This window comes from Xiphophorus hellerii, chromosome 3, assembly GCF_003331165.1.
Source record: "Xiphophorus hellerii strain 12219 chromosome 3, Xiphophorus_hellerii-4.1, whole genome shotgun sequence".
Lineage (NCBI taxonomy): Eukaryota > Metazoa > Chordata > Actinopteri > Cyprinodontiformes > Poeciliidae > Xiphophorus > Xiphophorus hellerii.
In genome coordinates this window covers 33,947,600-33,964,017 of record NC_045674.1, presented here as the reverse complement: position 1 = coordinate 33,964,017, position 16,418 = coordinate 33,947,600, and the positions used below count along the sequence as shown (strand labels likewise).

The 16,418-nt window shown below is 38.0% G+C and overlaps 1 protein-coding gene across 6 annotated transcripts in view; it reads right to left on the bottom strand.

Moving 5' to 3' along the window:
• adcy3a (adenylate cyclase 3a) overlaps positions 1–16,418 on the bottom strand; it is a 49,744-nt gene that overhangs the window by 13,147 nt on the left and 20,179 nt on the right. For 5 of the 6 annotated variants that reach the window (XM_032558188.1, XM_032558193.1, XM_032558194.1 and 2 more), the window contains 10 exons: positions 15,911–16,076; positions 14,762–14,881; positions 10,889–11,031; positions 9,092–9,253; positions 8,868–8,955; positions 7,325–7,441; positions 6,838–7,118; positions 6,140–6,221; positions 4,500–4,658; positions 597–743 (listed from right to left, as the gene is read on the bottom strand). In XM_032558188.1, the coding sequence (XP_032414079.1) occupies positions 597–743; positions 4,500–4,658; positions 6,140–6,221; positions 6,838–7,118; positions 7,325–7,441; positions 8,868–8,955; positions 9,092–9,253; positions 10,889–11,031; positions 14,762–14,881; positions 15,911–16,076 (1,465 nt within the window). The remainder of the gene's footprint in view (positions 1–596; positions 744–4,499; positions 4,659–6,139; positions 6,222–6,837; positions 7,119–7,324; positions 7,442–8,867; positions 8,956–9,091; positions 9,254–10,888; positions 11,032–14,761; positions 14,882–15,910; positions 16,077–16,418) is intronic. The other variant, XM_032558192.1, reaches the window with a different exon arrangement.

Genomic DNA, 16,418 nt, shown 5'->3' with positions numbered 1-16,418 from the left:
GCTGGGCTGCACAGTGGCACAGTTAGTAGCACTGTCCTGGGTTCGATTCCCGGCCTGGGGTCTTTCTGCGTGGAGTTTGCATGTTCTTCCTGTGCATGGTGGGTTCTTCCCGGGTTCTCCGGCTTCCTCCCACAGTCCAAAAACATGACTGTCAGGTTGATTGGCCTCTCTAAATTGGTGTGAGTGTGTGTGCATGGTTGTTCGTCCAGTCTGTCTGTGTGTTGCCCTGCAATGGACTGGCGACCTGTCCAGGGTGACCCCGCCTCTCGCTCAATTTTGTTTATTTGTAAACTTGGATCCAAATATTTCAATGAGTTAATTTTCTTCTCTCACAAACTCTGTATGTTTTCCTCTGTTGTTGCTCAGACCTAGGCTCCCACAAATTCAGAATTTTCTGATCAGGCCCAACATCCCCTACAGGTCTGTAGTATAGGTATTAGTCATTGAAGTAACTTACCTCACCTGTTATTTAATAACTATCAAGGATATTAGAAGTAACCTTCCTTAAGGGTTATGTACATTACATAACCCTTTAAATTGTGAATACATTTTAGTTACAAACTAACTATCCCACATCTTAGGGGCACAATACTTACACTATCAAAGTCTGAGATGATCTCGTTGAGGAACCGTAGACATTCAATGCCACCATTATTGATGCTCTCCTCTGTGTAAAAGTCAGAGAAGTTGGGAATTGAGGCAAACATGACACCAATCTCATCGTATGACTGGCTGTACAACTCCTGAAAAAAAGAAATGCATAAATCAATTCGGAAGCAAGATAAAGTGACATTTCAATCTGTTATTTCCTGAGTATTTTAAGGCTTAATTGTAAAATCAATTGTTCCATTTTCTCAAACGTTTGCAAATGGTAATCCTCTTTATGTTAGCGCTTTCTGCTCTTTAAGATCTCAAGCTATAAAGGGCATGAGAAATAAAATGTATAATTATTATTATTATAAAAGCATGTTAATGTACACAGAAAACTATCATTACTTGTTACCCAGGTCCCTCTTGCAAATATGATCTGGATCTCAATGGGGTTTTACCTTGTTAAGTAAGTGAAATAAAAACAAGTTGGAATTACAATGTGAGTGATAATGTAATTATGGATATTTTAGTTTTTTAGTTTGGAACAACATAAAAGTTTGAGCTGAAACTTTTTGTAGAGTTAAGTTAAAGCTATTTGAATTATTAGAAAAAATGATTTGAGTAACAGTGACTTAAATTTGTCATGTTAAACACACTTACTGAATTCAGTTTTTTTTTTAAACTAGTAAATTGAGTTGTACAAACTTAATTAATTGAGTTGGATGATCATTGTAATATAGTCGGCTTCTTGTCTAATGCTTTACATCAGGGGTGTCAAACTCCAGTCCTCAAGGGCCGGTGTCCTCCAACTTTTAGATGTGCCTCTGCTGCACCACACCTGAATAGAATAATTAGGTCATTAGCAAGGCTGGGAGAACTGATCTACACAAGGAGGAGGTAATTAAGCCATTTCATTCCAGTGTTTTGTACCTGTGGCACATCTAAAAGCTGTAGGACAGCGGCCCTCGAGGACTGGAGTTTGACACCTGTGCTTTACATGAAGGAGCGATCCTGTTAGGAAGCTGGAGTTTTGGTTTCTTTGGGTTTTTTCTTCCATTTCCTCTAGTCATCCACCAGATGGAGACAGGAGGTTGCATTGCCCAGAGGGTGGTCTCAGGTGTTCATTCCACACACCTGAGACCAATCTGCATCATCAGCCAGTGTATAAGAGAAGCCAGTCGCCAGTCCTTCAGTGCCTGAGCGTAAGCCATTCATGGTACTCTAAGCTCCTCAGTGTTTGCTCTTCGAGTCTCTCTGAGAGTTTTACTCAACTCTCCTTTGTGATCTCCTTGCAGATTCTCTAGTGGAGCTCTGGGTGTTACCCTTTGTGTCTCCCGAGTCCTTCCCCTTCGACAACAAGAAACTCCATAAAGAAACCTCTGGTTCAAGATTCCACTAGAGGGTAGGGTAGTACGGTAATCGATAATCCTCTTCCTGTGCTGCTACCTGTCCGCCCTCCAATGAAAACAACCACCTAGCAATCATCACCGCTCTGTCTCTCTGGATTCCCTAGAAACAGTTTCACCCCCACCTGGACCAAACACCTCAAGGAACCAAGCACCAGCCTTACTTCCCCCCTGCCGGATTTATCTCCACTGCAGAAGTGAAGTCATCCTCTCAATCTCTCATTCCCAATCTGTCAAGCTAAGCTCACTTCTCATCTCCTCTGTCCTCAGTGCTCCAGATCCCCCCCAGCCATTCCGGTCCCCGGACAAAGAAAGCTCATTCATTTCTTTATGTACAATAAACTTTATTTCACCGATTCATCTGTCTCCTGAGTGTGTCCTGTATGTGGGTCAAATGATTAGTAACAAACATGACAGATCCAGACACCGATGTGGATGCTTCAGTTAGTTATATTGGTAACCAAGACAACAGAACGTAACGTTGCAACCTTATATGTGAGCATATGCTGGTGGGTATTACTATAACCCCACTAACTACTGTAGAACCAGCATCAATACATAATATCAGTATACTACTTGCCTCCCTTTCTAATTTAAAACTCCTGCAACTTTTTAGTTTTCTTTTAATTAGAAAAGTATAACCCAAAAACTAGCCAGAATCTAACTTTACATAAATAACTTGCATAACAATGTTGAACATCTATTGCTTTGCTATATACTTTGAACTGCCTTGTTGCTGAAATGTAGTATATAACAGTGTTGTAAAGTAACGAAGTAAAAACACTTCACTACTTTACTTAAGTATATTTTGGAGTACTTCATACTTTCCTCGAGTATGAACATTTTTGATAACTTTCACTTTTACTTCACTATATTTCCGAACTTAATTGCGTACTTTTACTCCGATACATTTTCAATGTGTGGTTTAGTTACTCGTTACAAAAAAGCGAGAGAGAGAAACGCAAGTGTTTTGACCCCACCTACTGATTGACTGCAACAAAGTCGGTAGCCTACTTGCCTGGGCTTGTTCATCACCACCAATAGGATACACCTGTTTCGCTTCTCCCATTAAACACAAAGCAAGTCTCGCAATCAGCAGCAGCCACATGGAGGAGGAGACGGAGACCACAACGACTGCAACTACGTCGGACACGGCTCCAGGGGAACCACCAGCTGGTGACGAGAGCCCATGGCCTTATTTAAACACAATATACTCTTTCGTGGGTGTTAAAGATTCGTTGTACCGCATGAAATGTATGTTATTCCTGCCCAAAGATGTGGAAATTCTATCTTACAAAAACTCCCCGTCCAACTTGAAGAAACACATCGAGGCAACTTCTTATGAAATGGTTATAATCCTCCTGTTTCAGTAACTATAGCTTGGTCACTAGGCACTATTGTGAAATCTTGAGCATAACGTTACCTGTATAAATGAACTTTGTTTGGCATTGTTTCAGTTCCACACGTGGTGTATTTAGCTTAGGCCTAATGTTGACTGTAGCAGGCTACCTAGACTCCTCTGTTCAAGGGGGGACGGAAGCCATAGCGATAGCAATTTAGACTAAATTTAACGAATAATAATCAGTTGTAAAGCAGGTTAAGTTAACCTTGTGCTATAGGTAAAGCACCTAATTTTCTTAACTAAATGATGCCTGCAGGTATATCTATTAGCAGGTTTAATTTTGCCTGCACTTGGTTGTGTACATTATTTTAAGTGTATTTGACAAGTTTACCAAAATATAAAAAAAGTCATTCAAACTGCATTTGCCTTGTTTTACTTTTTACTTATACTTTTCATTACATTACTTGAGTACATCCATTTTTACAGCAATTTCCATACTTAAGTACAAGAAGTTTCAGATACTTTAAGACTTTAACTCAAGTAACATTTCAGTCAGTGACTTGGACTTTTACCAAAGTCATATTTTGGAGAGGTACCTATACTTTTACTTGACTCTGAGATTTCAGTACTTTATACAACACTGGTATATAAGTATATCTGATAGTTTAGTATGTTTTGGAGTGACTCCTCTTCACAAAATGTCTTCTCATAAAGCCTTTATCTTTTCTGATCATCACTCTCAAATTTATTTCATTTTCTTTTTCAAGTTTCTTTTATCATAGAGGGTCACCCTAAAGTCTTCACTTAGCATACCCTAATTGAGCTGTAAATGGCTCAGAACTCACTTGGGTGCCATGAGTAACTTAAGTAATTTCGATCAATTGACAACTAAAGTAAAAGTCCAACTTTTTACTGAATTATATAAAACAAGATGTACAAGATTTAAAAAACAAAATTGTTCTTAATAAATTAGGGCAATAAATGTCGAACCTAACAGATTTACTTAAAATAATTTTCTGCACATCAAGTTTTGCTTTACCTTTAGACCATTTAGAATTTTCCACAAATGGAAATAATGAACTGGATTTATGATCTCAGGGGGTGTGCACTGGCCTGAGGTTTAGAAAAGTAAAAACTAATTGTAACAACAAAACTCTTACCTCATCCCTTTTCTTGGAACCCAGGAAGTGTCGAGCCACGTGTTCAGGTAACATGTTTGTTACGAGAGCTTCATTCCAGCGCCTCATTTCATATACTTTCTCCTTCTGCTCATGGACTTCTATCTTCCATAAGAAAAGCGTGCGAGCAAGCTTCTCCACCTTCAACCAGGACAGTTGATATAAGCATTATTAACTAATAATATTAATATTAGCATCAGACATGCATAGAATTAAAGGCTCATAAGAGGGTTTTACCACACGTCTGGGTAAACGGCCAAAGCACTTCATGCATTTCACATTTTAATTCATCCATTGACATATGCATTCATATGCTGATGGTGCTGCTGGATTGTAGCCACATTTGGCCTGGGACAGTCTGACAGAAACAAGGCTGCCATTCACCGGCACCACCAGGCCCTTTATCGTTGTGTCCTTCGCCAAGACACTTCAGAGGCTGACGGAGCAGGAACTGAACTGGCAACCCACCGATTGCTGGATGAACTTTTACTAACACTGTCCTGTTATGTTTACTTAACTTGGAGATATACACACTACAGTATATTGCCAAAATATTTGCTCACCCATTCAAATGATCAGAATCAGGTGTTCCAATCACTTCCATGGCAACAGGTGTATAAAATGAAGCACCTAAGCATGCAGACTGTTTTTACAAACATTTGTGAAAGAATGGGTCGCTCTCAGGAGCTCAGTGAATTCCGGTGTGGAACTGTGATAGGATGCCACCTGTGCAACAAATCCAGTCGTGAAGTTTCCTCGCTAGGATCCGCAGCAAATATGCGAAGTCTCGACCGGTAAGTAGCCATCGATATTGAAAATAAAATAAGTAAAAATAAACCATTTTTACAAAAAATTGATTTCTCTGTCGTTTCCGAAAATAACTCCATGGGCCTGATGTATGAGTCGTTCAAAATATTTCACTTGTCTTGCCTTCTTTGCATGGCTGACTTTAGGACAAGCAAAGAGGAAAGAAAACTATTGAGGAAATTATTTTTCGACCTGACAGCAAAAAATGATCTGCTCTGGGCAAAGTGTGGATGAGCATTTGGTCCGGATCCATATACAGACATGGGCTTGATGTTTTTTTTTTTTTAATCGAAATGGATGGAAAGAAAACATTGCCATAGTTCTATAAATACTGCATTTGGGCCAGATGTGGCGCAAATACAGAATTATTATTTCATTTTTAGGCAGATTTGGTCCAGACCCAGACTGGATCAGAGCCAAAGCTTTTCTGAAGTGTCAGAGCGGTTCATGATCCCAACCCGACCCAGAGCTGGTGCATACGTTAACCCAGGTGACTGTTGTGCGATCTGGAGCCTTAATGGATTTGACCAGATCTTGATGCTGTAGGTTTGTCTGTATGTAAACACAGAGATGTCAGCTACAGATTGTCAGAGTTGGGTCCATCCTATGTAAACATCTGGTGGGACCAGCAGACAGGCAGGGCCGTAAAACAGGGGGCCGGGGGGGTGAAATTGTTTTCATTTCTATTTTTCTTACATGTTTTAAATGTTATGTCTTTTAATTAAATTAGAAACTCATTTCCAACAAAGACCCTGGGTGGTAACATGTGGTTTGATTCTTGCACAACAGTGCCTCTTGCATGCATGTGAACTTACATGTCTGGAGAAGTAATAGAAGCTGACCATCATAATGAAGATCATAACTGTCATAGTGAACTTGGAGGGAACCATCTCTGAGCTGGAAAAAGAAAAGTGTCATTCAAAAATATCAAGGTGAAAACCAATGTTCCATTCCAAGTTAAAGGATGAATTGCTATTTATATTTCCTATTTCCTGCAAAGTGGGGCTTTTGTATAATGCCCCTATTTTGCTTTTCTAACATAGAACTGGGGAACATAAAATTTGTGTAACCCAGAAATTTTTCTTACATTATACACATCACATGAAACTCTGTGTTGAAGCTCCTACATGTGCAACAGCTGAGTCCACAGTGCCATAAAATGTTCATGCTTTCTTAAGGACTGCACTCCTCAGGTTCAGAGAAGTTTCTTCTCTGTCCCAGTGATGGAAGAACAAAATTACATAATTCAGTTTTGCAGCCTGTCTGGGAGCTCTGCAGCTTACTGCTGGTCAACCATCCAGACAATTTTTTTGTCTGGATGGTTGATTTTGCTTATGTGGAGTCTGACAACTTTATATACACATAAGACCTATGAGTATTTCCTAAGAACCTGACACTTTGCAGAAACTTTGTACTTATTTCTACTACTTCAAATAAAAGAGAGTTGACTACTCCTGTGGAATTTGCGTTGCCCTTTACTCTCAGAACGTTTTCTGTTTTCAGAAAGTTTTACCTGTATTCTTGGAAGCGGACCATGTCGTAGTGGTCAAAGATGTCTTTCCAACTGTAGATGTTAACGATGCCAGTTGTTGCTGTTATAAGTAGCATCAGTGTAAGCTTGACCATGTGGCTGACCTGAACTAGCATGGTAGTGGCTATTAGTGCAAGCACTGCTATGAAGCTGTAATATTTAGGATTATTCAGGCATCCTCCAAGGATGGACTGTGAAGATGAGGAAGAAAACGGAGCCGCTGTGGTGCTACTTGAATCTGGGACTCCAGGTGTACAACTGAGCTAAATATTAAAGAGACATAAAGGGAAATCAATTGTTATTTCTAAATATTTTCTCTTTCAGAAATGATTCATTCAGATTAGGATTTTATCATGCTTTTCTAATTAACAGCTGCTCTAGATACACAGGAGTTTTCTCTGTAAAAATGAATTTACAAAAATTACTAAACCCTCTTGTTTTGTTGTAGAAATAAGTCAAAGCCACTTACCATATCTAAAAGGTCTGCCATGGTTAAGATGAAAATAGCTGCAATGGCCCACATATTTCGAGCCCAACGGGTGTGGTCAATCCAGATTGAGAAAGACACCAACTTTTTGGGAAAGACCTTAAATGAAAGAATATCTTTAGAAAATTAAGCTAATCATTTGCAACTTACCTTTTTCATACCACAACAAAAGGTACACAGCTGGTTTCTTTCATTAGTTTTACACAATCTAGCTTTAATGATTAGTTTTGCTTCCCAAAGCCTAGGTAGACAAGAAGTTGAGGAGCAAAATATTGCATTGCTGCTTTATTTTTCTTAGTTCTTTTTATTTAGAACTGAGAATTAGAGATTGTATTTATTTTGTTGTCTTAACACACCTCATCTTGCTTCCATACCCTACAGCCAAATGGAAATGCTGCAGATGTCCATTGTCTTTCAATCTGCAGGTGGTCTGCCCAATCTCTTTCATGTTAGAAAGTCAACAGAATGTGACTCTCCCATGTAACACTGTGTGGAATCACCACAGCATTTGTGATTTGTACTTTACACAAATCAAACAATTCCTCTTTTTTGGAATGAGACTTTCTGCCACTTCTGCAATTCCTGTAAAATAAATGAGAAATTTTGCATTTTGCAGACACTGTTGTGACATATTTTTCCCTTCTGCAGTGATCTTTCATAAAACAGTCAATGATTGTAAGGCAGCTCATTTGGGACTAGCACTGTAGTTTTGGGACCAGAGTTTACAATCAGACATTCACCTTGGGACTGAAACTGACTAGATGCCAAGGCAAGATCACTGCAAATGCTCTGGGTAAAGCATGTCAAGTGCATGTGCCCCACTGACAATGTTTAATCATTTTTCATTAAATTTATGACTGGTGCACATTCCTAATAATAAGACTGATAAAAGCCCACATTTTATCAGAAGTTACTTTCCTCCAGGTAAAGGGCGTGTAACTCGGAATAAATTGTGTCCACTGATTGTTGCTCAGTTGCTGACAAACCCACTGGACTAATTGACAGGTGGCGTGACAGCAATTTTAGTTTTTTAAATATCTTTAAGTAGAAATTTTTTTTAAATTAAATTTTAAAATATTTTTAAAAATCTGTAGAGGTTGGTAAAAATCATTTAGCTAAAGTAAACTAAGGGAAGACTGACATTCACAGTCAGTTATGAACTCTTGTGGCACTGCAGGCATGTAAAATTACAATATTTAATGCAGTATTGACAGTATTAAAAAGCCTCAAGCACTATTTAGACCAAGTCTATATTTTCTGTTCTCATGAGATTGACTGGCTTACTTTGTGTAGCTTGTTGACCTAAACTGAGTTTGTGAAAGCATCTGTCAATATCCCCATATTGACCTGCCTGGTAAATGTCAGGAAATAACATTACATGACTAGACAAAATCAAAAGTATTACATAAAACCCAAACACCCCAACAGTTATGTGGTATCCAAAGCTACTCTTTTATAGGTAGATAACAATAGTTTAATAAGTTATATTAGTGTATGATGGTGTAGAAATAGCTTTGTAACTCACTCCTGGAAAGATGGCTGCAAGAGAGCAGATTGTCAGGATAAACAGCAAAATCTCTCCCACTGCAAAGGTGATGTAGTTTATAATGAGCCTGTTTAAAAACAAACATACCAGATAACATTTGGCACCAAGAGCAGTTTGTCAAAAACATTAATGAAACTTTTTCACAATTATTTTTTATCTGTGTTATGAAGTGTTATGGGAAATAATTTTAGTGTAAAACTGACCTGGGGTCTATCAGTGCCTCCATTACTGAAGTAAAGAGAAGAACAACACAGGAGCAACAGAAGGCAGCACCGCTCTGCTTCTCCTTCTCAATGGAATAACGAATCTCTAGGTCTGGATCCACAAACCTCAAAGAAAGCCTGTTGGTGTGTTTTCCCTTCAGACTGTCAAGACATTAAAGTTCAGGCATTTTAATAAGAGCCTTTACATTTTTGGCATTCTCTAATATTTTTTAACTATTCAAAATAATTGCACATCTGTTCTCTAATATGCTTCCATGTTTTTTATGTTTGTTAGTGTCTATTGTCTCAATCCCAAAACTGAATCAGGTTTTATGTCTTGCGTGTTAGTCAGGGAGATGTCCATATATGTTTCATGAATTAGATCTGTTTTGGTGTAGAATGTCGAGATTACATTTGTTCTGAATTGGCACCATGCAAAAATGAACTATTTTGGCTCCTGGCAAGCATAAATGCCTATAAATGAATACCAGGAAATATTTGGGGTATGCCAGAATTATTTCTAAATCTAGATTTTTTCTTATGAGGCAAATAACTGACTAATTAACTTTTTGTTTGTCATGGATTGCGTACACTGAAAAAAGAAAATATTTCAACCAACTTAATTGAATTGCTTCAGTTGGTAACAAGTAATTCTATTATGTTTATCCAACTTAATTCATTAAGTTAAGTTAACAAATTTAAGTCAGTCTTACTCAAATCATGTAGCTTACTTCAAATAAAAGGTAATCTAACAGGATTTTTTGGCTCAGGCTGCCTTTATTTGAGAGTAGTTAGACAGGAAAGTGGGTAATGAAAGAGGGGGAAATCATGTGGCAAAGGTCATCAGGCCGGGAATTGAACCTGTGACGGCCGCATTGAGGATTTAGGTCTCCTTATGTGAGTTGTGCTGTACGCCTCCACAGCACGCTGGTTGATACAGGATCTGTTCCTGGTGAAGCTTGTGTCATGATGTCAGACGTCGGATACGAACGCAGCTTTGCATTTAATTGGTTCAAGTAAAGTGAAAGTAAAAAGTTCCTTTAAGTAAAACAATTGTAACTTTTAAATTAATTCAACACAAAAACTAAGTTGTCATCACTAAACCAAAAGAATTAAGTGAGATTGTGTAAAGTCCATAACATGAACTGCAGCCCAAAAACACACTTTTTAGAGTGTAGGCTTATATATAATTTTGACTTTTTTCATTCTTTTGTAATGTTCCCTAAGATTACTTGTGCAGTGAAGTGGCTTTATGTAGATATAAAAAATTAAAGGAGCCAGTTCTCAATCATGGCTAAGTTTCTTAAGGTTTAACTGGTTGCTGTGTTTAAAAAGGTTCTGATCTTCCTTCTTTCAGCACCACATGAAGAGAGATACATTGAACACTTTGTTTTGTGTAACATAAAAAGCACATTATGGCTTAGCTCATCTCTCAACTTCTCACCACTCTTCCAAACACAGACCAGGACTCTAGTATAAATTAGGAATTACACCTTTACAAAAACAATATAATTTAGAATTAAAGCATGTCATTTTAGCTTCAAATATGCTGAAAGCAGTCTTGCACTTGATTGCCTTGGGGATATATCAACATGTGTTGCATCGGACAGGCAACACAACCTTTGGCAGAGCATTTTCATTGAAACTACAACCAGTATAGATACAAAAGTGGAAGAATATAGAAGATGCACTTATTTAGCAGTCAAGAAAGAATTTTGGGAATTCAGTTTTCTGACCGCAAGAAAATTTCAATATCACTGGTCATTTCTGTTACAAAAGGAAAAAATTGACACTTACGCTTGAACTGTTTCTCTCTCCAACAGAGCCTCATTAAGCAACTTGTTGAGCTCTTGCTCATTCTCTTGGGCGTCAATCACCCGTTCAGCCAGGTCCCGCAGTCGAAGCCTCCTCCGTGGATTTGGAAAAGATGGGTTCACTACCTGCAGTCCCAGAAAAATAAAAACAATATTGTGTGCTATTGTTATTATTGTTTCTTTGCTGCTCTATTCATTACATACATATACAATAATGCTCATTTGTGCATTTAGAAGCTAGAAGCCTACTAAAGGAGCTCTAAAGTGCTGAAAACACCAAACATCTGCATGAGACATTGTCAAAGAGTAATGTTATTTTTACTACAGTAACTATGACTATTACAGTACTCTGGAATAAAAGAGATTGGATAATTATCTTGGCACTTTGTCAACATAATGAAAACCTAACTTTATATGACAATGCTTTTTAGCCTGAATGGAGGCCACAATCATAGAAATTAATAAATTGCATCCAAAAAATAAAAAATAAAAACTTTCCAAACCTACTTCACTATGTAATGTGTTTGACTGCAGAAATCAATGTTAAAAAAGGAAGAAAAAAAATCTGGACAACTTGTGTATACAGAATATAGGAACATGTATTGATACATTTTGCAATAATTTAGCATTTATACTTAGCAAAATTCATTTTATTAAGGTTCAAATTGTGTGTGGTGACATTAATATTGACTTTTTAAGTCCCAGCAGACATAAAAAAAAAACAGCCACAGATTTAACATTGTATAGCATCGGACTTTTTTCAGTAATTATTAAACCAAGTAGAACAGGAGCATCAAACTCATTTTCGTTTTGAGCCACATCAAAAATCTGAATGTTCTTAAAGGGCCGTTTGTTCCTGAATCTAGTCTTCTTATAAATGATATCACTGACCATTTGCCAATAAAAACGGGAGAAAAACTAAGAACAGAAGAGAAGCTAAAGAGGAGGTAACAATAAACCTTACTAATCTAAGAAAACTAAATACAGAAATAAACTAAGAAACTAAGCTAAACACAGAGAAATAAATATACATTTAAAGGCCTTTCAAGTAGTAATTAATACAAGAGAAGAGTTATGGTTTGATGTCTTTCAGTCTGGTTTCTGGGCTCACCACAGTACTGAGAGTGTTCAATGGTAGAGCCACTGTGGTATAATAATAATATTCAGGAAACATGGAAAGTGTCAATAGTTTAATTAAAAAACATGCACTAAGCAGAAGTGATTACAATTTTTTGGTAGAAATGGTACAATTATAGATGATAGCAAAGTATCTGCAAATCAGTATTTTGTAAATGTTGGACATGACTTATCAAATACTATAATGGTGTCTAGGGATAAAGATAGAACGTTCAGCTGGAGGTAACATTAACACAAACATCAACTCATGTTTACTAGAGGAGATAATGAAAAAGAAATATATGATATTGTGACAAATCTTAAAAATAAAAAGTCTACCAATTTGGCTGGAATGGATATGTGTAGGCCTGTCACGATAGCAAATTTTGCTGAATGATTAATTGTCTCAAAAAATTATTGCGATAAACGATAATATTGTTTGAAGACTTTTTACACTGATGTAATGGAAATGACGTAATAATGCATGCGATTTCCTGCCAAAGATAGATACACTTTATTTTCAAAAGAACACTTAACACTTGAGCTGATAAACAAAATAAACAAAACAACCAAAAACAAAATGGATTCTCAGTCTCCATTAACAAAAAATGTACTTGATAAAAACTAAACAACATAAAGCCAAAGTGGAAATAAATACCGCATTCAACCTAAAGAGTGCAGATTATGAAGTCTGCATATTATGTTGCCCTTCAGTAATAATTAGATTTAAATAGAGAAGATGGGCACATCGACTACCTGATGCAATAATTCACACTACATGATTTTTTGCTCCTATTTTTCCCCTTACGACAATCTTAGAAAGTTGGTCTTTCTAAGATTGTGTGGTGTGTTACGGTAGATCGTCGTTGTCGCTCCGATCTAAATCAGGGGTTTTCCCCGACTGGGATCGTTAACGCAACCTGTTGAATGTGACAGGTAGCCAATCAGAAAGCGCGGATTCTCCTCCGCGCTTTCTGAGGGGAAATTACGTCGGGGAATCCCAAACAGCTGACACGGCGCAACCCGAAGTCCAGCGGACATTGGAGATGATATGTGGAAACAACATTAATGTTTATTCAACATGCAAAGAATATAGAAATGACAAGGGGAGGAGTTGGAGCGAAATTGCTACCACAGTTGATAAACCCGGTAACTTTTCAGATGTTCTTCGTTAACGTGACGTAAATAGGTTCTAATGATTTTCATTCAGTCAGGACTGACACTAGCCACATGCATTGCAGGTAGACTGTAGTAAAGCATTGATTAATGCCTGGTTTTAAAATTAGTTCACTGGACTTGTAGCCATTATTTTGTGCCCATTGTTGGACACCACACGGCAGGACCGAACCCGATCGAACAGTTATACCTAGGATTTCTGTCGACTGTGTGGTCTGTCAGGTTTTGAAAATGGGCCGACAATCGGCTGACAGCTCTAAGATCGTGTGGTGTGCGCTGGGCTTTACACTAAGGAAATGAGGAAGGGAGGGTCAGTGGAGTTGAGCCTTTTTTCATTCGGTGTCATCAACAGAAAGAGAAAAAGGCCGGAAGAGACGATAATGCCGATAATTGAAATGACGTCGATAGTTTTAATTTATCGTACGATTAATTGATTTATCGCGACAGGCCTAGATATGTGGCTAGTAAAAATTATTATAGTATCAGTACTTAAGCCTTTCATGTCTCTGTAATATGTCCTTTCAAAAAGGTACATTCCAAGTAAATTAAAAACAGCAAAAGTCATAACCTTATTTGAAAGTGGTAATAAACATCAATTCTCATATTATAGACTTACCCCTCTTCTCTCTCAATTTTCCAAAATTTCAGAAAAAATGTTTCTGTAACATTTTCATAATTTCATGGAAAAATATTAATTATTATCTGATTGTCAATATGGATTTAGAGCCAAACAATCAACTTCAATAGCCGTAATGCAAAAAAATAGAAGACATAGAAAATGCAGTGATTAAAAAGAATATACTGTGGGAGTGTTATATAGACTTTAAAAAGTATTTGACACTATAGACAATGAATTACTTTTACATAAATTAGAGAAGTATGGAGTATGAGGCATTGTAGTCTTGGATAAAAAGTTCCCTGAATCAAAGGTGTCAATATGTATGTCATGAATTGCGGTGGTGAAGGTGGTGAGGCAGACGCTGTAGACCCAGGTTGAAGTAAAGATGGTAATTTTAATAATAAATAATGTTCCATACAGTCCACAAGATTCTGGCGGCACAGCTGAGCGGAAGCCAGGGCTCACACCGGTAGCAACAGAATAAACGTGTGGCAAATGAACCGGCAAACAGAAACACGTAACAAGCGACGAGGACCCGACAAAACACAGAGACACAGGTGAGACTAAATACACAGGAGGTAATTAGGGAACAAGAAACACCTGGGAGTAATCAAAGGGAGACAGGACAACACAGAGACTCACAGACACAGGAAACTCAAAATAAACACACAGAAAAACACGGAACATGACCATGTACAAATAAGTCTCATACATTCTGATTTACTAAGAGTTACCTGTGGAGTCGGTAGTGGGCCCTAAACTTTTTTTACTTTACATTAATGATATATGAAATGAATCTAAATTGTTAACATTTACTTTAGTTGCTGATGATACTACACCATATTCCTCTGGTAATAGTTCGGAGCAGGTTTTTTCCATAATAGGAAAAAAAATCATCAAATTGATCAAAATATCAAATCTTTTATATTTGACCTGACTGCTTACCCTTGTGTCCAACTCTTCTGGTTCTTCAGGTGTGTTGCAGGCTGCCTCCACGCTGCCATTACACTCTGTTGTGTTGATTAATAGTGGGGCATTTCCATTAGAAGAGGTTACCGACAGCTTCTGAGAAAAAAGCAAAAAGTGGGTCCTCTGTGATTATGAGTGAAAACTTACCAACTAAATACAGTATATGTACCGTATGTACCATATTTTCCGCACTATAAGGCGCACCACATTATAAGGCGCACCTTCAATGAATGGCCTATTTTAAAACTTTTTTCATATATAAGGCTCATCGCATTATAAGGCGCATAGAATAGACACTACAGTAGAGACTGGGGTTACGTTATGCATCCATTAGATGGAGCTGCGCTAAAGGGGATGTCAACAAAATAGTCAGATAGGTCAATCAAACTTTATTAATAGATTACAAACCAGCGTTGTGAAAACTCTGTTCATTCCCAAAATGAATAAACAGCTGTTTGATTATTTTCCCCGAGGTAAAGTAAGTGACGTGGTATTTTCGTGACAGTTTATCTTTTAACAACAGCAAGGTGTAACATATAGTGGAGGGGAACTTTTGCTCGATTCAATAAACACGTAAAAAACAGTCTGATACTGTTACGGTAAATCAAACGTTAGTGCAATCACTATATATATCCACTTCCGCTATAACCATTGATTCGTTCATGTTAAATTCTCTCGCTGCTGCTCTATTCCCGTGTTCTACTGCGTCACTGATCACCTTGAGCTTAAACTCTGCGTCGTAAGCGTGTCTCTTAATAGGAGCCATTTTGGGGTCTTTACACAAAACGCAGCGTGCACCGCGCGCTTCTTCTTCTACGGGGGAAAATAAAGTCGGCGGCTGCTTATCGTAGTTGCGAGACCTGTTGTGGCTCAATATTGGTCCATATATAAGGCGCACTCTCGGCTTTTGAGAAAATTGAAGGTTTTTAGGTGCGCCTTATAGTGCGGAAAATACGGTATATAGTTCCAAAACCTTATTTCACGCCTTTTAAAAGAAAAATGTTTAAACATTTTCAAAATTACATCTCTCTTCCTTCCTGTCTTCTTGTACATACTGGTGATGAGAACAGTGAAAATGTTTGAACATTAACATTCTAGCTGTGAGTGTCTGGATGTTTAACTAACCACAGGACTGATTTCATTTCTTCCCAGGGGATCTTTAGGAACAGTCACCAGGTAGGTCTCAATACCTCTCTCCCTCAGGTAGTCACAGCGATCGCCTCCATTTCCTGGCTCCACATCGAACTCTCCATGAAGACACTCCATGGTACTTTGTGAGATGTGAACACGTCTAATCCAATAGCACAAAAGAATGAAACATCAGATTTGTTTTTGTTACAGTTATTGTTTTTGTTTTGTTTGTTTTACCAGCCCAAACACCATTTTTGGAGAGAAAATTGCCCTTTTGGTGTCTGGTGTGATAAAAAAAAAAAGTGCCCTTTTGTGTTTTAGTACAGCGGTCCCCAACCTTTTTAGTCGCGCGGACCGGTCAGCCCTTCGCAATTTTGCTGCGGACCGGGGGGTGGGGGGGGGGGGGGGCAGTACGCCGATGTTGTTTTGTTACTCATTCTGCTGCAAGTTGGCTCAATTTTGACGCGCAAGACGTAACCGGTAAAATCCGGTTTAGGATTTT